Source organism: Humulus lupulus, chromosome 6, assembly GCF_963169125.1.
Source record: "Humulus lupulus chromosome 6, drHumLupu1.1, whole genome shotgun sequence".
NCBI lineage: Eukaryota > Viridiplantae > Streptophyta > Magnoliopsida > Rosales > Cannabaceae > Humulus > Humulus lupulus.
The window spans coordinates 1,646,317-1,668,446 of record NC_084798.1 but is presented as its reverse complement, the minus strand read 5'-3'; the positions used below and the strand labels follow the sequence as shown (position 1 = coordinate 1,668,446).

Genomic DNA, 22,130 nt, shown 5'->3' with positions numbered 1-22,130 from the left:
AAACCACCTAAAAAGAAAAGGAGTAGTCATCTTCCCATATGTTATTTTCCCCAATCTCAAATATAATCATTTATATATATTACGGTTCAATAAGCAGCATTAATCCATCCCATTTACTCGTATAATTACTTGTTGGCAAAGAACCGTGTCAACAATTATATTTGATATTATGCATAGATAAATATTGCAAGTATTAAAAGATATATAAATATAATCGTAAGATATATATATATATAATATTGAAAGTGATAGAAAATATTTAAAATAAATAAAATTATAAAAATAATAATATTTAAATGATATAAAGAAAAACAAATTAATGTGTAATATAAAATTTAAAAGTAAAATAAAAAATATAGTGTTTTTATAAAATATTTTAAAGGGAAAAGTTGATAACTACCTACTTTTAGAAGTAGTTAACTAAAATTAGACACCAAATATATTTAGTTGAACTTTACCCATTATTATCATGAGACTTTCCAAATTACTTTTATTTGAGCACATGATTCTAAGTGTTGTTGTAGTGTGTATTATATGTGTCATATTATAGTTAAATTAGAAATTCATTCTAATTGTAGCATGTTTAAGGAGAAAATAAAAACATGTAATTAAATGAGTATAATGGGTATATTAATTAATAATTTGGGTACTAAAATAAGAATTAAAAATACTGGGTAAAAATTAAAATAAATCATTTAAAGTGAGTACCAAATCTAATTTCACTATTTTAAAAGATAAGGTCAAACACCGACTTTGCATTTTTCTTTATTTAGTGAGTACCAGGCTGGCCCATGTCTTGTATAATCTTTTTACTTTAAATTCCTTACGTCCAATTCTCATCAATATCCTACATTTTGTTTTATTATTAGGAGAGGATTCTCTCCGTACAAATCATTTCAACACCATATGTTTATAATATATTTATGCTAATTACAAATAATATACAATACACCTTATTATCATAATAATATTTAAATTTATATTAATATAATTAATAAAAAATTAGGACAATATATTACTATCATAATAATATTTTATAACATTTATGATATTTTATAATATTATTAAATTTATATTAATATAAGTATTAAATATTATCATAATAATATATTATTATATAATATTTGAATCCATATTAATATAATAAAAAATTATGATAATATATTATTATCATAATAATATTTTATAACATTTAAATTTGTATTAATAGAATGATTAAATATCTAGTCTTATATATAATAATGATATTTTATAATATTTAAATTTATATTAATATAATTTTTATATATATATATTTATAGTTTTATATTAAATATTATTATAATAATAATATTTTATAATATTTAAATTTATATTAATATAATTAATAAATATCTATTTTTTTTAATAGTTTTAAATGTAAATTTTGTTAAATATCTAGCGTAACACAAACAGCATAATCCTGTTGTTTAACAGCCATGCATGCATCCCGTGAATGTTATAAAAGGAGCTTTTGCGCTTCTTGGTCTGACACACCAACAAGCACACAAAAAGGTACTTCTACACTTCCCATTCCCAAGTTGTTTTCTCTCTCTTTATATGTCCATTTAATTTTGTGATAGTGTGAAGGTACGGCGTAACTGTGTTATTTTATGGTTCGATTTATCAAAACTAGATTTTAAGCATATCTTTAAATACATATTTTGACAGGAAGTGGATTTTCAAAATGAAAGGAGGATCAAAGACGACGATGATGATGATGGCAACATTCATATGGTGGTCGAGTATGAGTGCATTCGGATGGGCAAGTGAGGTCCCTCTAGAAGCAAGCTACAGCACTGTGAGTTTCAACACTACATTCCAAGATGCGAGCGTGGGGTTTTACCAGATTTTCATGCGATCTCTACGAATGGATTTGTCGAGTGGAACCGAGAGCTATGACATTCCAGTGCTGCGATCGAAAGCCGCAGCGGTTGGAGACAACCAATTTGTGTATGTGAAGCTTTTCAATCCAAAAATCTCCATCACATTCGCAGTGTATACTCTCAACGCATACGTGGTGGCCTATCAAGTAGATTCATCAAGGCGTTGCTACTTTTTTAAAGAAGCTCCTGCCAATTCCAAGTCCTTGCTTTTCCGTTCTTGTACTAGTAAGGTCGATGTTAATCTTGCAACGAATTATGTCAACTTAGGAGACAGAGAGAAAACCAGGTTGGGATTCAAGCCATTGGACCAATCCCTAGAAGAGTTTCAAAGTTTTGATAGCGAGGATTCTACAACCTCGCTTCGTCAGAATCTTCTAGTTGTTATCCAAATGGTTGCAGAGGCTGCGAGGTTCAAATACATTCAGAAAAAAATAGAGTCGAACGGGTTCGAGTCAGGATTTCTCCCAAAAGGTGATGTTATCAGCTTTGAGAATAATTGGGAAGTTCTTTCCAAAGCAATCCAGAATTCTAAGGATGGAAAATTTGCTACACGAATTAAATTGCTGGATGAGAACTATACTCCACGCTATGTGTCCACGGTTGCAGAAGTGGAAAACAACATGGGACTCTTGTTGAATGCAGCCACAACAAGCTTTGATGATGACCAAAGAGCTGCTATGTAGTTTAAAATCTAAGTGGGTGTTTCGTTTCCCTTTTAGTCATCGTACGGCTGAGGATGATGATGCTTTTAATAATGTTTCCCTTTTCATCATCTTCCTTCGTACTATATGATGAAGTTTTGTATAATAAGGCTTTGATATTATGAATAAAATCACCCTACTACGTACTAATTAAGGAGCTGTTTTGAATCCGAAATTTACAAGGGAAAAAAAGAAAGAAAACAGTTGAGGGAATTCATTTTCCGCAGTTTGGAGTTTCAGAAAACATGTATAGGTAAATTTTTTACAAAGTAAAATGTTAGGGAAAATGTTTAAATGAACATTTTTTGCTAAGGATAACTGAGCAAGACAGGGAAAACTACAGACCTCTTGGCTAGCCCTAGCCTTCTTCTCTTCCTTTAGTTAATGTTACTCTTAATTTCTAAGAATTGATTTTGTTTGGATTTTATTGTTTGGATATACGACGAATCATGGATGGTCTTTGAACATTAGACAATAAACTTACTATATTCTCGTGCACATTCAACTATGAATGCCCAAGAGAAAAGGCCAGCTGCGTCTTTGAAGGAAATGGAGTTGATATTACCACCTTCATGGATGATTATCTCATATATTCCAGAGCTGGGTTTGTAGCTCCAAGGTTCACCACCTGAACGACTCCCCCATGGTCCCAACGAAATGGCTCCTCCTGAGGAGGACGCCTGATCGATCAGCATAAATGATGTGATCATTGCTTTGTTTTACATGCATGTTGGGAGTTCTGTTGATTATTCGCATCAAAATGGTGCTGATGTGACATCAGTATATATGTAAATAATTTGGTGTAAGGTATTTTTGTAAATATTTTAGATTCTAGGAATATAAATGTAAAACACTAAAAACAGAAAAAAAGAAAAGAAAAGAAAAGAGAAAGTGACAAGGAAATGAAAATGTATATGATAAAGAAAGGTGTGTGAGGAGTAAAAGTCAATTATTGAAGGGTTAAAAGGAGTCAGAAAATACTATAAAAAATCATAGTTTTAATCACAGTAAATTTTGGGACTAAAAACAAAAATTTTGTAACTAAAAAAAGTTATTTTTCTTATGTCATCACTAAAAAGTCCGTAGTTAATTGTATTAGTCACAAAAATCACAATTGGTTGTCACTAAATGTATTTTTACTCACAATAAACTTTATTACTAAAAATAATAGGCTGTGACTAAAACTACATTAGTGACAATTTGTAATTAAGTATGACTTTTTAGTCACAAGTTATTTTTTGTTGTTACTTAAAGCGACATTTAGTCACACAAAATATATGTTGTGACTAAAACATTGTCACTAAAAGTTACATTTTTTTTTAGTGAAACTGAGATGAAAGAGGTGAAAAGAGTAATAAAGTAATGGAATTGGATGTAATGTTTGGACAAAAGAAAGTAATGAAGAGAGGGCCAAATATAAAGTTATGTGTGTTCACTAATGGAATAATTGATGGGTTCACTACTTTTACTTGAATAGTGTTAGGTTTTCAGGAAAACAAACATGCATAGAATATACAGATGTTAACTCAACAATAAGACAACAACAACAAATTCAACAATAATGCGTTCAATTTGCACCATTTGGCCTACCTTTTCCTCTAAAGTCATTTGTATTTGTAGTACTCCTCAGCCATCTGTAGTCTTCACTAGCATCCACCAATTCACATTGATCATGAGAAAATATTAAGTTGATTTATTAAATTTGTTCATGATGTTGATACGAGTCATATATGAAGCTCTATATATCAAACTCCAACTGGCCTATATCTGATATTTTAAATAAGTTATTGTGAGGCTTTTGTTTTAACACTTCCATTAATCTATTCTAGGCCCTCAGATCTACAATAAATATGACAAATATTTAAAGTTTTTATGGGAAATTACATACGTTGGCACATATAGAAGATAATAATAAGGTTTTGTTTTAGAAGCATACTACTAATCTAATCAATATATATACAATAATGATACACATAATTCTATTTTATATTATTAATGCAAAATGAAAAAAAATAAATTCTTATCATATTAATAATATTCTTTTAATAATCTACCAATTGATACATTAATGATTATAATAATGACAATATTATATATATATATAAAAAATAGTCATTACACACAAAACATACGGTGACGGTTGGTAATCAAAATACATTTGATAAAATCTAAAAAATTTAATTTTGGTAAATGGTAAATATAAGCTACCATAAAACAAACTAACATTATTCTAATATTTGGTTTGTTAAATCAACATTTGTTGTAAGAGATCTCTTTCATTAGTAAAATATTTTAATTTAAAATTCATAGTAAGAGTAGGACCCACACACTGATAGATTTTATTTTAAAATAAAATGTTTATTATTTATTAGATATAACTCAATCCTTAGAATTTTTATTTATTTAAGGGATGTTTTCATAAATATGGGATTTTAGCTATTAATATGCAAAAATATGGTAATTAAACTTTTCTTGGTTTGTATGGACAAATTTAATTAAAAAAAATCAGATTATGGAAAAAAAAATATAACATAATAATGATTTTTTACAAAAATATGGTATAATAATGATTTTTTTACAAAAATATGGGAAAAAAATCCCATAAACAAGAATACAAGTTTTAAAAAACCATAAAATAATATTTGTAAAAAAAAAGCCATATTTTTTAAAATTTTATTGAAAAACCCATATTTTTAATTATTGACAGCTAGTGGCTCGCCCATATCTTCTATATATTTTTTTTTACTTTCAATTCCTTACGTCCAATTCTCATCTATATCGTACATTTTGTTTTATTATTACGAGAGGAGTGTCTCCGTACCAATCAATTCACTATGCTTTCCACTTTTGTATAATATCTATCAATTATAATTATTAAATTTGTATTTTTGTGTGTAAATTTTAAATAAATAGATTATAATATATATAAAAGAATAACATAAATATATTAAATTAAAATATTATTTATGATTATATATATAATATAATAATTTATGATAATTTATTTTTAATAAAAATTTAGATTGTGTATTATATATAAGAGGTTTTATTATTTTGAACATTGTGTTTTATTTTATTAAATGCTTCGACTTTATATTTTGATAAATTATTTTTTGGACTCTGTGTTTTAAAAAATAGTTCAAATAGACCCCTGTACTCGATTTAGATAAAAATATTTTGAACTAAAATCACAAATAGTTCACCAAACTAAGAACTCAGAACAAATGCACAATCATTTGGCCTGACACTTGTGTTGTTATATTAAATTTTTTGTTCATCAAAATTAGGTTTAAATGTCTATTTGAACAATTTATGATATATATGGTCCAAAAAGTAATTTATTAAAATATAAAATCCAAATAATGGATAATATCAAAAAATATATGGTAAAATTTGGTATAATCCCTTATTATAATGATATTTTATAATATTTAAATTTATATTAATATAAGTATTAAATATCTATTTTTAGTTAATTTTAAATATATATTCTGTTAAATATTTAGAATATTCAGTTAACAAAAACAAAACCATTAAAATAAAAAATTCATGTTATCTACACACTTCATATATCAATAATTCATTCAACAAAGCTCAAATATAGGACTTTCACCATAAATCCAGTTCTTTAACAGCCAGCCATGCATTCCATGAATGTTATAAAAGGAGCTTTGCTCCTCATGGTTTGACACACCAACAAGCACACAAAAAGGTACTTCTTCTTCTCAAGTTGTTTTCTCTGTCTTTTGATGTCCATTTAATTTGGTGATAGTGTGAAGGTATTATTATTCTATAATTCTTCTAACACTAACTCTCTACAGATATATACATGTGCTGTGAGTTAATACTTCTAACACTACATATTTTGATTGATATTCATGAATTTGTAATAAAGCTAAGTTTTGACAGGAAGTGGATTTTCAAAATGAAAGGAGGATCAAAGATGATGATGACGATGGTGGTGGCAACATGGATATGGTGGTCGAGTATGAGTGCATTCGGATGGGCTAGAGAGGTCCCTCTAAGAGCAAGCTACAGCACTGTGAGGTTCAACACTACATTCGAAGATGCGAGTGGGGGGTTTTACCGAATGTTCATGCAATCTCTACGAAGCGATTTGTCTAGTGGAACCGACAGCCATGACATTCCAGTGTTGCGATCGAAAGACGCAGCGGTTGGAAACAACCAATTTGTGTATGTGCAGCTTTTCAATCCAAGTATCTCCATCACATTCGCAGTGTATGCTCTCAACTCGTATGTGGTGGCCTATCAAGTCGATGCATCAGGGCGTTGCTACTTCTTTAAAGAAGCTCCTCCCAAGTCCCAATCCTTACTTTTCAATCAATGTACAACAAAGGTTAGTGTTAATCTCGAAACTAACTATGTCAAGTTAGGAGGCAGAGAGAAAACCAGGTTGGGATTCAAGGCATTAGACAAATCCCTAGAAGTATTTAAAAATTTTAATAGCAAGGAACCTACAGACGTTCTTTGTCAAAATCTTCTAGTTGTTATCCAAATGGTTGCAGAGGCTGCAAGATTCAAAAATATTCAGCAATTAATGGAGTGGAAAGGCTTTGAGTCAGGATTTCTCCCAGGAGGTTATATTATTAGCTATGAGAATAAATGGGAAGATCTTTCCAAAGCAATCCAGCAATCTAAAAATGGAAAATTTGCTACACCAATTCAATTGCTAAATGAAGACTACACTCCACGCAATGTGTCCACGGTTGCAGAAGTGCAAAAAGACATGGGACTCTTGCTGAATGTAGCCACAAAAAGCTTTGATGGTGACCAAAGAGCTGCTATGTAGTTTAAAAACTAAGTGGGTGTTTCCTTTCCCTTTCCCTTTTAATCATCGTACGGCTGAGGATGATGCTTTTAATAATGTTTCCCTTTTCATCATCTTCCTTCGTACTATATGATGATGGTATTTTGTATAATGATGTTTTGATATGATGAATAAAAACACCCTACTACGTACTAATTAAGGACCTGTTTTGAATCCGAAATTTACAAGGGAAAAAAAAGAAAGAAAACAGTTGAGGGAATTCATTTTCCGCAGTTTGGAGTTTCAGAAAACATAGGGAAATTTTTTACAAAGTAATAAAATGTTAGGGAAAAAGTTTAAATGAACATTTTTTGCTAAGGAAAACTGAGCAAGACAGGGAAAACTACAGACCTCTTGGCTAGCCCTAGCCTTCTTCTCTTCCTTTACTTAATGTTACTCCTAATTTCTCTTTTGTATCATTCATTGATTGAAGAAGAATTGATTTTCTATGGATTTTATTGATTAATATTATCAAATATAGTGTTTCAGTTGAAAAAAAAGGGGTGTGTTTTTTCCATTGAGGTCATTGGTCATGTATTCAAGTGGGTTCACTGCATTATACGAAAAACCTTGTGGGTTTATTCTCACCATATATAGAGCATGTCTCTTTACAGGTTTTGCTCTCAGTAGCTAGTATTATTCATGAATGTTCTTAAATTTTTGTATATTTTACTTTGTTATAGTGTGCTTCACTTGTACGGAAATTGACATGGGAAATTTGACTTTTAATACATTAAGTGACACTACATTTAAAAAATACATCATCACTATATGACTCTTATTTTTGTGCTACTAATGACCTTACTACCCAAAATACCCTTGACATTTTTTCTCACAAACTCTCTGTATTCTTTCCCAAAGTCCCGAAGCAAGAAAACTTTGTAACACTTAAACCCGATTGAATCCATAAAACCTAACCATTGTCTTCCACGACCACGAGCAAGGGCTCCCAAAGGGTCGGAGTTGACGATCGGAGAAGGAGAAGGAGAAAACGTCGAGCAAGCCAAGCAAACTTTTAGGAAACAACCCCAAAGAAAGCGAATGTGAGGGATTTCATTTTTAATATGCAATATGTGTATGTGCCTGTTTTTTTTTTTGTTGATTTTTATACATAGGATAGGTCGGGGCTGGGGAATGAAGAAATCTGGGTTTTTTTTCGAGATATTTTATGCACCTCGATAGAAATTGATATGAATCAATAGTATATGCTAGGGTCTGGATTTGACTCTGCCTCGATAGGCCTCGATGAGACTTGATGAAATTTTAGGCTTATAGAAATTTTAGCATATACTTCGATAGGCATCCATGCTATTGGCCATATGGCTTATGTATCCTTTGCCTCAATAGGACTCGATGATACGTGGCTTTGAGATTTTTAGCACCTACCTCGATAGGCCTCGAGAGTAACCAGATGATATCTTGATTTGGGATTTTTAGGACCTACCTTGATAGGCCTCGATAAGACTCGATAGTAACCCGATGATATGATTCTTTGGGATTTTAGAACCCACATCGATAGGCCTCGATAGTAATCCGATGATATCATGCTTTGGGATTTTAGCACCTACCTCGATAGACTTCGATAGGTTTCAATAGGCCTCGATAGTAGCTGCCTCGATGGGACTCGATAGGCCTCGATAGTAACTGCCTCGATAGTGACCAGATTGTTTTACATTTTTAACATTTTTTTTTTGTTATTTTTTCTTCAGATGCCTGATCTTATTGTGCCGTTGGAGAAGTACTTTCCTGGCCGTGTCACTTATAGGGGTAGTGCCTACTTGGATACCCTTATAGAGCAGTTTCAGAGGCATGGTCTTATTGAAAGGGCACAGGCATGCCCGTTGGGACAGTTCTTTAAGGCGAAGCTGCTTAGTTTTTCTAGGGTTCTGCTGCATCAGCTAATGTTGCGTAAGGTAGAGAGCAAGAAGTGTGAAGAGGGTCAGTTCTACATGGGCAACACTTTGTGTAGATTTGGTATTGCAGAGTTTGCCCTAGTTACCGGGCTAAATTTTGGGAAATCACCGTCCCCAGATGAGTTGAAAGAGCATCTTTCAAGTGATTGGATCATCCAGGAATATGTTAATGGTGATTTGAAGGTTAGTTTTGGTCAGTTGGAAGATGCTTTGAAGGCGTCCACAAACCCAGAAGATGCATTTAAGTTGGGTTTGTGCTATTTGATAGAGGGGGTATTGAATGCCCCAGAGAAGACAACGACGATATGGGGAGATTCCCTGAGGATATGGCTAAGGATCTTGATTACTTTTTCAAGTATCCACGGGGGAAGTTGTCATTTAAGAAGGTTAGAAAAGGAGTTCAGAAGGATATGAAGAAGCAATTGAAACACTACGAGGAGAAGAAGAAAGAAGGGTCGAGCAAAAAAGAGAAGGTGGCGAAGTATAGTTTCTATGGCTATGCACCCGCGCTTCTTTACTGGGCTTTTGAGGCCATGTCATCTCTTGGGAGTAAGTTCGGTGAGAACAGTGGGAACCAGATACCGAGGATGCTTAGCTGGGCTACGAAGACTGATATCACTATTTCGACAGCTCAGTTGGTTCCTATATTCGCCAACTATCGAGTAAGTTCCATTTTATCTTGTTAAATGCACAAATTAATTGATTAACGATTTATTTTATTAAAGTTTTTCTGACACATGTTATTTAACCATGTAGTTAGTGGTATTTTCCATGCTGAAGCCACGTCCCGGTGAGGTAGTCTACTACAATAGCCTCCCAGAAGTTGATTCTAGGTTATTCCCTGAGTTGGAATCAACTGTGGGGGAGGCTGGGACTGTAGCGGAGGAAGTAGTAGTACCTGAGAAGGAGGCAGAGAAGTTGGCAAAAGTTGCAAAGGAAGCCTTCATTTTTTATGAGGATGTCTCGAGGGTTGAGGAGGGCACTTCATAGGCTTGTGTAGCTTCATCTAGTCAGGTTGCCCAGCCTGATTATGAGAAATTGATGCAGAGGCTCAAGAGGGTTGAGGAGGGCCCGGCAACCTTACTACAGAATCAGGCTACGATCATGGCTTAGTTGGCACTGCTGCTTTCAGTGGTCTCAGGTCGATCCACCGACATAAAATCAGATACAGAGTCTGATATCTGGCCTGCAAACTACGAGCGCGGTGATCAACCCTCCACTCCACAGGCCCAGACATCTGTAGTTGCCAGTGATGTTGGCAGTCCCAGTGTACGAGTATTGCAGCCCGAGGAGGCAACTGGCCTTGAAGTTGTCAGGAAGAAATGCAGGCCCAAGTATTTTGATGACTTCACCGACCCAACAAAGAAGATCAGACAAGATAAATAGGGGCTAGTTGCTCAACAATGATCATAATAATCATTCAGGACTTTCAGTCCAAAATAGAGGAGTGACAATTGGAAAAGTCACTAAGGTGGATTCTGTTCCCATTAGCCATGTGACGATAGGGTCACCTGGGCTTTACAAATAAGTGAGCCTTTCACTAGCTTATCAAGATAGGTGTTCGATGAACTAGTCACCAATATAACCTACCGCATGACCATAGAGTCACAACCATGGGATTCCGCTCCCTAGCCACGTGACAAACAATAACCTAGGATTTAGGTCCTGGCTCTAAGTAACTAGTCTTAGACTAGTCAAGCGCTTATAATTTTCATCGACCTTAGGGTCGGTCTAGCATTAATGCTCCTAGAGTCATTCAACGCTGATATCGATTAGATCTAATCTTTTATCGGCTCTGCGTTCATGACGCTTTTGCCGTTCCTGACTCCCAGGTCAGTAATACGCGACCAGTGCCGATTCTGAATAATCGGTGCCATACACAAGTAAGCAAGATTTGCTAAGCATTTAATATGCAATCAATGTCCACATTTAATAACCAACATACCTCAACAATAATCACGCATGTCATATACACATGGTGTAGTTTTCTTACCTCTGATTCGAGCGAGAATGAATAAAAGAACAACCCTTGAGAACGATCTGACTTTTAGTCCTTTAGCGATCACCTAGTCATAACCGAATATGAGATTCCATCAATTATATGAACAACAAAGGTTCCCGAACCAAAACCTAGCCTCCGGTACATCGAATCCCACTAAACCGAGTAGTAGGAACGATCTTGAGGCCTAAAATTGAGTTCCCATGATCAAAACACCCATTTGGCCTCAAAAACCCTCATGAGCCGTGGCCCCCAGCCAAACCAGGAGCAAGCGCCGTGGCTCCCCTTACCTAGTGCCGCGGCCCCCAACATGCACAACTTCCACCGCCCTCAGCACCCAACTTAGTAATGAAATTTACTCATTGAAAAAAAATATCATAATTTCATACAACTTATAAATCTAAATGGCAAGATAAAAAACATGGAGTTTTTTTAGCCAAACAAGTTCATCGTCCACTCAAAGAGCATGCACGTCCAATTCAAGAGCAATCTTATTGGATATATGATGAATCATAGATGGTCTTGGAAAATTAGACAACAAACTTATTATATTCTCTTGAAAAATTGGTTGACGTAACTTAATTTTTCTAAGAGATCATCATTTTTCAATGACTTAGGCTCTTAAAAAATGTTCAAATTAACTAAACTTGTAATATAATTTAGTTTGCTGAAATATTATGAATTTATAAAATGGTAGTCTCCAATATAGTATTGTCTTTCTCACATGTTTAATTTGACAAATGATAAACTTCATGGTAAATTAGGCACAAGGTAAATTTCACTTTTGATTCTTATTGGTTATTGCCTCATGTAACTACTGCAACTTTTTAGTTTTAAATTATTTAAACATTAAAAGTAGACTTTTACAACTAGAGCACACAAGGTAATATATTATTCAGACAAAACAAAACTTAATATATTACAACTGGTTGGCTGACCGAGTGAGCTAAAGCTCAGAGTCATCAACTTATTTGTTCAGATTATTTAACTCAAAACACATAATAAAGGTAAAGACTTTTGACTTAGGATATAATCATATAAACCATATCCCATCTTATTACAAATATGTAAGTAAGGATCCAAATCCAACGAAGAATGCACATTAAAATGTGCAATTCTACTCTTTTCCTCTGCCAGGTCCATTATTCAGCCTCTCCCTATTAAACAACAGCCAACAAATTTATTCAGATCTAAAACGTTCAAATCAAAGAACATTGGCATAAATAGATTAACTAGAGAGTTTACCGGTTTGACATAGATGCCAATTGAGTCAATGTAGTAGCCTGATTTTCCATGGAATCCAACAACGACGCCATCTTGAATTGGGTTTGAGAAAGCAGTGCCTGTTGCTTTTCCGAATGGTCCATATGTATTAAGATTTGTTATAAACGATAGTGATGTGATCACAGTTAATCCACGATAAATTCCATATGTCCCACTTATAGAGGTCAAAAACTCCGAACGCCCATCAAACTCAATCTACAATAATAATACAAATTAAGTAATGAATAATTTCATTTCCTTGTTGTATCTGATCAGTATTCAACCCATAGATATTGCCATATATGCTTACTATTTTCTCTACACCAACATTGTTAGGGCTCTTGCCACCAAATTTTCCATAGACGCGGCCATTCTCGTCCTTGAAGGAGAGAGACTTGATATTGGAATCATCATGGTGGACTGATATCTGTTTTATCCAACTACTACTTCCCACTGTGAAATTAATGGGGTCATCTCCTCCCATACCTCCCCATTTCCCAAATGAAATGCTTCCATCTGGATTTACCTGCAACCAAAAACCAATAATAGATGTATTATGAGTGTTGTTATTTGCCATTTTAAGGTGCCCAACACTACATGAGGTGTCACATCATAATTGTTAGCGATACCCCATAATACTTATTAAATTCAAATAAGTGGGACCCGATATTGGATTGCACCAAGTTGTTATCTCAATCCATTAAAATTTGAGCAGCAAAATTATTGATCAAAGTGGCTCTCCGCCGGGTGACTTACTGGTTTGACATAAATACCAAGAGCATCAAGGTAGTGGCCAGAGCGTCCATGAAATCCAACTACGACGCTGTCTGCCATGGGGATGCTGAAAGCCTTAGCAGAAGCAGTAGTGGTTCCGAAAGGTCCATATGTCTTGAGATTTGTGTGGAAAGATAGTGAAATGATAACATCAGGTACATCATTGTAGACACCATACGTTCCACTTATGGATTTGAAATACTCCGAAGGGAAATTGATAGTGACCTTGTACACAGCACAACACAACACATATTTTGAGGTGAGAAAAAAAAAAAGAGTAACCAATTAAGTAGTGCATGCATATATATAAAAAGAAGTTACCTGTATCTTTTTTCCCCTGTCCGAAGCATCAGGGCTCCCGCCACCGAATGTGCCAGAGATAAAGCCATCTGCGTCTTTGAAGGAAATGGACTTGATATTACCACCTTCATGGAGGGTTATCTCAGTTATTCCAGAGCTGGGTTTGAATCTCCAAGGGTCGCCGCCTGAACTACTCCCCCATGCTCCCAACGAAATGACTCCTCCTAAGGACCCCTGATGATCGATCAGAATAAACATATGATGAGACAGTACTAGTAGTCATTCGTATCATATAATAATAATGCGTAGCCAAAACTACAATGTCATACCATTTGCTTCGATATAGATTTGTTGAATGTTGTTGATGACAGAAATCTCCGTTATACAATTGGCTGTGTGATTTGAAAATGGCAAAGGTACGTGTTAATTTATAGAGAATTGCTCGGGTGCTAACACTACAAGTAGGTGACATATCGCTATTGGTATAATCTAATATCGGGTATAGATAACTAGAGTGACACTACATTTGATGTTGAGCTCCTTAAAGTATCAAATAACAATACTCTTATTTATAAAGAGAAGAATTTGAGGGTGAAAGAACATTAAATGTTTGGTGTAAAATTTCAATCATGAACATTGAAATATGATGTCATCATTGCTTTCTCACTTTTTATTTTTCATTAATTTTTTATTTCATATTATTTTATCTCATTCTTTGTCACAAACTTTTAAAAAAAATTTCTATTCGTAAATATATTTATTAGTTTTTAATTTTAGATTTAAAATAAAAAACACTAAAAAATTATTTTTAAAAAATACGAACCAAACACGTCATGTTTTTTTAAGATTGCAAAATCTATTTTCTATTCTCATTTATGAAGACACAACTTTTAAAAAAAATAAATAGAAAACTATACCAAACAAACTCTTAATTTATTGTTTCTAATGTTAGAAAGACTTTGAGAGTAAAATCAAGATGTGACAGATAATTTTTATTTTCAAATGTTAGAGAGATCCATTACAAAAAATTTTTGTTTGAGAGACCTATAAGAGCACTTTCAATGGATGATCTACTCCATCCTTTAAAATATTTCCCTAAAATATATATTTTTCTATTTTATCTCTAAGTTTTATATTATACTATACATCAGCTTCTCTATATATTTCTTTACATCATTTAAATATTATATCTTTAAATATATTTTATTAATTAAAGTAAAATAAAATAATTGAAAAAGAAAAAAGAAATAGTAAATATATACTAAATAGAAGAGAGAAAACTTATAATAAGAAAAATAATAATATTAAAATATTATATAAATAATATGTAAATATTATGTAAATGTAGATACGAATTAATTGGAGTTTGTGCATAATTATTATAAATATATGTATAAATGAGCTGATAGAGTATATTTTTGTGAGTTTTAGTTAAATATTATTGAGAAAGTGTATTATAAAATACATCACCAAAACATATTTTCTTTTATAATTTACCTCAAACGTTTACATTATACCATACATTGACTTCTTTATTTTTTTTCTCTACATCATTTAAATATTATATATTTTTTAAAAATATTTTATTCATTTTAAGAAATTAATAATAAAATATAATAGTATCACACTCATATATATACAAAAATTTATAAAAAAATATATTTATAACTTGATAAATAGTGTTTAACTACATATAGAGAAATACTATTTATTTATGTAAAAAATATAAGTTTACATCACCTATTGGAAGACTATTTAACCATTTTTTCTCTATATTATAAATAATAAAACATTTTATCTCCTCCATTGGGAGTGCTCTAACATTGTTATTTAATTTTTTTTTATTATTTTTTAATATGTTTTGAGCACCTCCTCCTCCATTGGGAGTGCTCCATTGGGAGTATACCGATGACATTTGTTCTCAGTATACTTTTTGTAGTGTGGCTCCTTATTAGTTTCTATTAGAGAATTACAGCGTACAATCTATAAGAATAAATAAAAAAATTCTTAAAACAAATAAAATCGTTTATTAATAAGAGATATATCAACTTTAGCTTTGTTTACAAATTTGATATATCATTTAAGAGGAGTGCTATTATACACTCTCTTTTGCAATCTCCTATTAATTAAGTTACACGTGGAATCATTTAAACTATTTATATATATATATATATCTCAATATAGTTACAATTATATCCTTATCACTACACTACCTATTTTACTTTTACACATTTAAGTTGCAGTTTGAAAAATATAAATATGTATAATAAATCAATCTCAATGTTTTATTATGATGTAGGATTAAATGAGTAGATTTTATATGCATCTCATCTCAAAACGTTAATTTAAATATACTCTTATTTTAAATATGTATATATATTTATATATATAAGCACTGTTTGACATGACTTTAAGAGCTTTTGAAGTTTTAAAATTACTTTTAGGTGTATTTGGATGAAATATAGAAAGAACTTTTTGAATTTAGAAGAGTTTTTAAGAGAAGCAGTGGCCACACGCCCACATTTCAAACAGATCCCTGATCTCCAGGGATCTTCGTGTCAGGAAAGGCAAAATTTAGCTTGCCTTGGAAGGGAAGTTTGAAAGCAAAACCACCTAGGAAGTGTGACCCCTAAGCTACCCGGTTTTGCACCTTGGAAACCCCTTTCTTTCCACATTCCAAATAGACATGCCCTAAATTTTCCCAGAAATTTACCCAGAAATCCCCTCGTTGTGAATATCACTTTCCTAAGCATGTTTCTAAGGGTGTTCGATACGCATAAAGTTAGAACCTACGCGGTAGAAACTAGCCAGAAACAACCTATTGTTTATAACTAAGAAATAACTTTGCCTATCTAAGAAACAGGAAAATCAAAGCAGGCGAAGAGACAAAAAACTTACAATGGATTTTTTCTGAAAGAAGGTTGCTGAAAGCGTAGGGTTGGATATCCTGGTTGAATCCTCGAAGCAGGACTTCTGAGATACTGCTGTGGCAAGAGAATGGGGATCTCTGAGGTTGTGACTGGAAGGGAAACTTTTGAAACTTATAAAGAGAAATTTTTTAAGCAAAGGTGACTAATGATGAAAGTTGCCCTCCTTATATATACGTAAGAGATGAGTGGAGGCACAAGCCGTCTGATCACATTAATGCGCGATACGATGGTCATAACTCGGGAGGCGAAACGGCAACAGAAAGGTGGCTAAGCCATTTAATGCGAGTCTAGGAATCCGAACAGTCTCCATCCACGACATTCCACGTGTCCAGTACTAGTGAAGTGGGCAGGACATGAAGAGTCGAGTGGGAAGTTCAAAAGCCCCCACTGTGAAGATCAGAGGTGATGTCGCGAGTCACGAGCAGGGGCTTGAGGGGCAAATGGACGCCCTGAATATCCGCACATTCTGGCGGATTGGATAAGGGCTTAACTCGATCTGCCACGTGTCAGAAGACCGTCCGAAGCCGTTTAATACCGTCCCCTAAGTTAACCAGCCCGAGCTGGTTAAAGTATTTGGTTGTTCCTCGGAGCCAGTGTATCGACGTGGTAAGAGCCACGAGCTGGTTCCACCTTTAGCTCGTGGTGCCTCAGAGACCTGACACCCCCGACTATTTGTAAAGTCAACCACGCAATATAAACGTGCATATCCCAGACATCACGTGTCTATTCTACTCCTGAATTCTTGGACACGCAGTATAAACGTACGTGTCCAGACGTCTCATGTCTGAGTTGGGCCATGTGGCCCATTATCTACCCTCACCTACTGATTAGACCACACTTCAAGGTTCAGGAATTAATCATCAGGGTCACATAGGTGATTTGATAGATGAAAAGGTCACGGGATGCCCCCATTACCTACCCAGAGTTCAATCTCCTATAAATACTAAACCCCTTGACGGTTCAAGGGGTTGGCATATTTTTGTAAAGAAACACTTTGTAAGAAATACTCAGGAAATATCAATAATATCGCCTGGTGGACTAGAGGGATTTTAACCTTCGAACCACCTAAAGAGAAAAGGAGTGGTCATCTTCCCATACGTTATTTTCCCCAATCTCAAATATAATCATTTATATATATTACGGTTCACTAAGCAGCATTAATCCATCCTATTTACTCGTATAATTACTTGTTGGTAAAGAACCGTGTCAACAATTATATTTGATATTATGCATAGATAAATATTGCAAGTATTAAAAGATATATAAATATAACTGTAAGATATACATATATATATAATATTGAAAGTGATAGAAAATATTTAAAATAAATAAAATTATAAAAATAATAATATTTAGATGATATAAAGAAAAAAAATAAAAAAAATTAATGTGTAATATAAAATTTAAAAGTAAAATAAAAAATATAGTGTTTTTATAAAATATTTTAAAGGGAAAAGTTGATAACTACCCACTTTTAGAAGTAGTTAACTAAAATTAGACACCAAATATATTTAGTTGAACTTTACCCATTATTATCATGAGACTTTCCAAATTACTTTTATTTGAGCACATGATTCTAAGTGTTGTTGTAGTGTGTATTATATGTGTCATATTATAGTTAAATTAGAAATTCATTCTAATTGTAGCATGTTTAAGGAGAAAAAGAAAAACATGTAATTAAATAAGTATAATGGGTACATTAATTGATAATTTGGGTACTAAAATAAGAGTTAAAAATAATGCATAAAAATTAAAATAAATCATTTAAAATGAGTACCGGACCTAATTTTCACTATTTTAAAAGATAAGGTCAAATACCAACTTTGCATTTTTCTTTATTTAGTGACAGGTAGTGGCTGGCCCATGTCTTGTATAATCATTTTACTTTAAATTCCTTAGGTCCAATTCTCATCAATATCCTACATTTTGTTTTATTATTAAGAGAGGATTCTCTCCGTACAAATCATTTCAACACCATATATTTATAATATATTTATGCTAGTTACAAATAATATACAATACACATTTGTTTATAGAATTTATCAATTATATTTATTAAATTTATATTTTGTTGTATAAATTTTAAATAAATAAATTATATTATATATAAAAAAATAATGTAAGGTTTAAAAAATAATTTATTAAAATATATAATTTAAATAACAGATACAGTGAAAAAACACATGGTAAAAAAAAATAATATAATTCCTTATTATGATGATATTTTATAATATTTAAATTTATATTAATATAATTAATAAAAAATTAGGACAATATATTACTATCATAATAATATTTTATAAGATTTATGATATTTTATAATATTATTAAATTTATATTAATATAAGTATTAAATATTATCATAATAATATATTATTATATAATATTTGAATCCATATTAATATAATAAAAAATTATGATAATATATTATTATCATAATAATATTTTATAACATTTAAATTTGTATTAATAGAATGATTAAATATCTAGTCTTATATATAATAATGATATTTTATAATATTTAAATTTATATTAATATAATTTTTATATATATATATTTATAGTTTTATATTAAATATTATTATAATAATAATATTTTATAATATTTAAATTTATATTAATATAATTAATAAATATCTATTTTTTTTAATAGTTTTAAATGTAAATTTTGTTAAATATCTAGCGTAACACAAACAGCATAATCCTGTTGTTTAACAGCCATGCATGCATCCCGTGAATGTTATAAAAGGAGCTTTTGCGCTTCTTGGTCTGACACACCAACAAGCACACAAAAAGGTACTTCTACACTTCCCATTCCCAAGTTGTTTTCTCTCTCTTTATATGTCCATTTAATTTTGTGATAGTGTGAAGGTACGGCGTAACTGTGTTATTTTATGGTTCGATTTATCAAAACTAGATTTTAAGCATATCTTTAAATACATATTTTGACAGGAAGTGGATTTTCAAAATGAAAGGAGGATCAAAGACGACGATGATGATGATGGCAACATTCATATGGTGGTCGAGTATGAGTGCATTCGGATGGGCAAGTGAGGTCCCTCTAGAAGCAAGCTACAGCACTGTGAGTTTCAACACTACATTCCAAGATGCGAGCGTGGGGTTTTACCAGATTTTCATGCGATCTCTACGAATGGATTTGTCGAGTGGAACCGAGAGCTATGACATTCCAGTGCTGCGATCGAAAGCCGCAGCGGTTGGAGACAACCAATTTGTGTATGTGAAGCTTTTCAATCCAAAAATCTCCATCACATTCGCAGTGTATACTCTCAACGCATACGTGGTGGCCTATCAAGTAGATTCATCAAGGCGTTGCTACTTTTTTAAAGAAGCTCCTGCCAATTCCAAGTCCTTGCTTTTCCGTTCTTGTACTAGTAAGGTCGATGTTAATCTTGCAACGAATTATGTCAACTTAGGAGACAGAGAGAAAACCAAGTTGGGATTCAAGCCATTGGACCAATCCCTAGAAGAGTTTCAAAGTTTTGATAGCAAGGATTCTACAACCTCGCTTCGTCAGAATCTTCTAGTTGTTATCCAAATGGTTGCAGAGGCTGCGAGGTTCAAATACATTCAGAAAAAAATAGAGTCGAACGGGTTCGAGTCAGGATTTCTCCCAAAAGGTGATGTTATCAGCTTTGAGAATAATTGGGAAGTTCTTTCCAAAGCAATCCAGAAATCTAAAGATGGAAAATTTGCTACACCAATTAAATTGCTGAATGAGAACTATACTCCACGCTCTGTGTCCACGGTTGCAGAAGTGGAAAACGACATGGGACTCTTGCTGAATGCAGCCACAACAAGCTTTGATGATGACCAAAGAGCTGCTATGTAGTTTAAAATCTAAGTGGGTGTTTCGTTTCCCTTTTAGTCATCGTACGGCTCAGGATGATGATGCTTTTAATAATGTTTCCCTTTTCATCATCTTCCTTCGTACTATATGGTGATGAAGTTTTGTATAATGATGTTTTGATATGATGAATAAAATCACCCTACTACGTACTAATTAAGGACCTGTTTTGAATCTGAAATTTACAAGGGAAAAAAAGAAAGAAAACAGTTGAGGGAATTCATTTTCCGCAGTTTGGAGTTTCAGAAAACATGTATAGGTAAATTTTTTACAAAGTAAAATGTTAGGGAAAAAGTTTAAAAGAACATTTTTTGCTAAGGATAACTGAGCAAGACAGGGAAAACTACAGACCTCTTGGCTAGCCCTAGCCTTCTTCTCTTCCTTTAGTTAATGTTACTCTTAATTTCTCTTCTGTATTATTCTTGAAGAAGAATTGATTTTGTTTGGATTTTATTGATTATTATTATCAAATATAGTGTTTCAGTTTTAGGTCATTGGTCATGTATTCAAGTGGGTTCACTGCATCAAATATAGTGTTACTATTTGGGATCTTAAAGTGCCTATTACCACATGAGGTGACACCCTATGATTGGTTAGCGATACCCCATTATACTTATTAAATTCAAATAAGTGAAATCCGATATTGAATTACACCAATAACAATATGCCATCTATTTGTGATGTAGTTGGACGGTGGTGCCTCTTAGCAATTCTCTGTATATAGAGTCATGTTTCTTAACAGGTTTTGCTCTCACTAGTATTATTCATGAATGTTCTTAAATTTTTGTATATTTTACTTTGTTAATGTGCTTCACTTGTACGGAAATTGACATTCTGGAAAGTTTGGAACATCAAGATGGATGATATCTTCATTTCCCTTTTACTGTAACATCGACTAATATATTCGTACAATAAAATAATTAAAAGAAAAATAACTCCAACAGGTAATCTATAATAAATAATTTCACATGAAAAAGAAAAAATAACGGAGCTCTTTTTTAGTACTGAGAAAATAATTCAAACATTGGAAGAGGGTATATTGGATCCAATGAACATATTATTTTTTAATTGAAAGAAGGATGTAATGGAAACAAAATTTTGAAATAAAATTACAATCCACCAACCTTTTACCATTGTTTATTTATATGTCTCAATTTTTGCCTCTTTTTTTTTGTAGTAATGAAATTTTTTGCCAAATAAGTTCATCGTCCACCCGAAGAGCATGTACGTTCAATTCTGCTAGAGATTACACGTAGATTTGTTTATTAGGTGTTATTACTAGTTTCAGTTACTTTTAGTTCTTGTCTTCTCAGGGGCTTTCTTGTCATTCTGTTTTAGTTCCTCTAGTATAAATATCAATTTACAGCTCTGATCATTTTTCATGATGTGATCAAGAGTATTCTCTAAAAACTTGTCTCAATTCTCCACACGTTTACATGGTATCAGGCCAGTCCTCTTGACTCATCTTCCAACTTTCTTCTCATCTTCTTCTTGAACTTTCTTTCTCTTCCATCTTTCTTGAACTTCAATGGCGAACGATCCACCGACTGGTGAACAAGCAAGACTCGATCAGAACAACCAGTCCGTTCCGACTGCTTCTGCAACTATCTCAGCCCTCACTCCTCACCAACAACAATTTCTTGCTCTGTCTCA

The 22,130-nt window shown here is 32.6% G+C and overlaps 4 protein-coding genes across 7 annotated transcripts; 3 read left to right on the top strand and 1 right to left on the bottom strand.

Annotated features, from left to right (window-relative positions):
- The first annotated feature begins 1,508 nt into the window (after positions 1-1,508).
- On the top strand, positions 1,509-2,759 carry LOC133781349 (ribosome-inactivating protein cucurmosin-like). 2 transcript variants are annotated; one of them, XM_062220309.1, is made up of 2 exons: positions 1,509-1,533; positions 1,690-2,759. In XM_062220309.1, exon 2 carries the CDS (start codon positions 1,706-1,708, stop codon positions 2,585-2,587), a length of 882 nt encoding a protein of 293 aa, XP_062076293.1. In that variant the 5' UTR covers positions 1,509-1,533; positions 1,690-1,705; the 3' UTR covers positions 2,588-2,759. The 2 variants fall into 2 exon arrangements, with proteins under 2 accessions (XP_062076293.1, XP_062076292.1); XM_062220308.1 differs by lacking the exon at positions 1,509-1,533 and adding an exon at positions 1,539-1,608.
- Positions 2,760-6,180: 3,421 nt separating this feature from the next.
- On the top strand, positions 6,181-7,593 carry LOC133781347 (nigrin b-like). 2 transcript variants are annotated; one of them, XM_062220304.1, is made up of 2 exons: positions 6,181-6,317; positions 6,515-7,593. In XM_062220304.1, exon 2 carries the CDS (start codon positions 6,531-6,533, stop codon positions 7,413-7,415), a length of 885 nt encoding a protein of 294 aa, XP_062076288.1. In that variant the 5' UTR covers positions 6,181-6,317; positions 6,515-6,530; the 3' UTR covers positions 7,416-7,593. The 2 variants fall into 2 exon arrangements, with proteins under 2 accessions (XP_062076288.1, XP_062076289.1); XM_062220305.1 differs by lacking the exon at positions 6,181-6,317 and adding an exon at positions 6,325-6,384.
- Positions 7,594-12,491: 4,898 nt separating this feature from the next.
- LOC133783594 (mannose/glucose-specific lectin-like) lies at positions 12,492-14,049 on the bottom strand. The gene is made up of 5 exons (XM_062223246.1): positions 14,012-14,049; positions 13,704-13,916; positions 13,365-13,607; positions 12,919-13,134; positions 12,492-12,824 (listed from the first exon to the last, which is right to left on the bottom strand). Exons 1-5 carry the CDS (start codon positions 14,012-14,014, stop codon positions 12,492-12,494), a joined length of 1,008 nt encoding a protein of 335 aa, XP_062079230.1. The 5' UTR covers positions 14,015-14,049.
- Positions 14,050-19,383: 5,334 nt separating this feature from the next.
- LOC133781348 (ribosome-inactivating protein cucurmosin-like) lies at positions 19,384-20,637 on the top strand. Of its 2 annotated transcripts, none has more exons than XM_062220307.1 (2): positions 19,384-19,408; positions 19,565-20,637. In XM_062220307.1, exon 2 carries the CDS (start codon positions 19,581-19,583, stop codon positions 20,460-20,462), a length of 882 nt encoding a protein of 293 aa, XP_062076291.1. In that variant the 5' UTR covers positions 19,384-19,408; positions 19,565-19,580; the 3' UTR covers positions 20,463-20,637. The 2 variants fall into 2 exon arrangements, with proteins under 2 accessions (XP_062076291.1, XP_062076290.1); XM_062220306.1 differs by lacking the exon at positions 19,384-19,408 and adding an exon at positions 19,413-19,483.
- Positions 20,638-22,130: the final 1,493 nt, after the last annotated feature.

Coding starts and splice junctions, on each gene's coding strand:
- LOC133781349 (XM_062220309.1), top strand. CDS start 1,706: ATGAAAGGAGGATCAAAGACGACGATGATGATGATGGCAACATTCATA.
- LOC133781347 (XM_062220304.1), top strand. CDS start 6,531: ATGAAAGGAGGATCAAAGATGATGATGACGATGGTGGTGGCAACATGG.
- LOC133783594 (XM_062223246.1), bottom strand. Junction 13,608..13,703: donor ACAGGGGAAAAAAGATACAG/GTAACTTCTTTT, acceptor GCTGTGTACAAG/GTCACTATCAATTTCCCTTC. Junction 13,135..13,364: donor TTGGTATTTATGTCAAACCA/GTAAGTCACCCG, acceptor TTTTGGTTGCAG/GTAAATCCAGATGGAAGCAT.
- LOC133781348 (XM_062220307.1), top strand. CDS start 19,581: ATGAAAGGAGGATCAAAGACGACGATGATGATGATGGCAACATTCATA.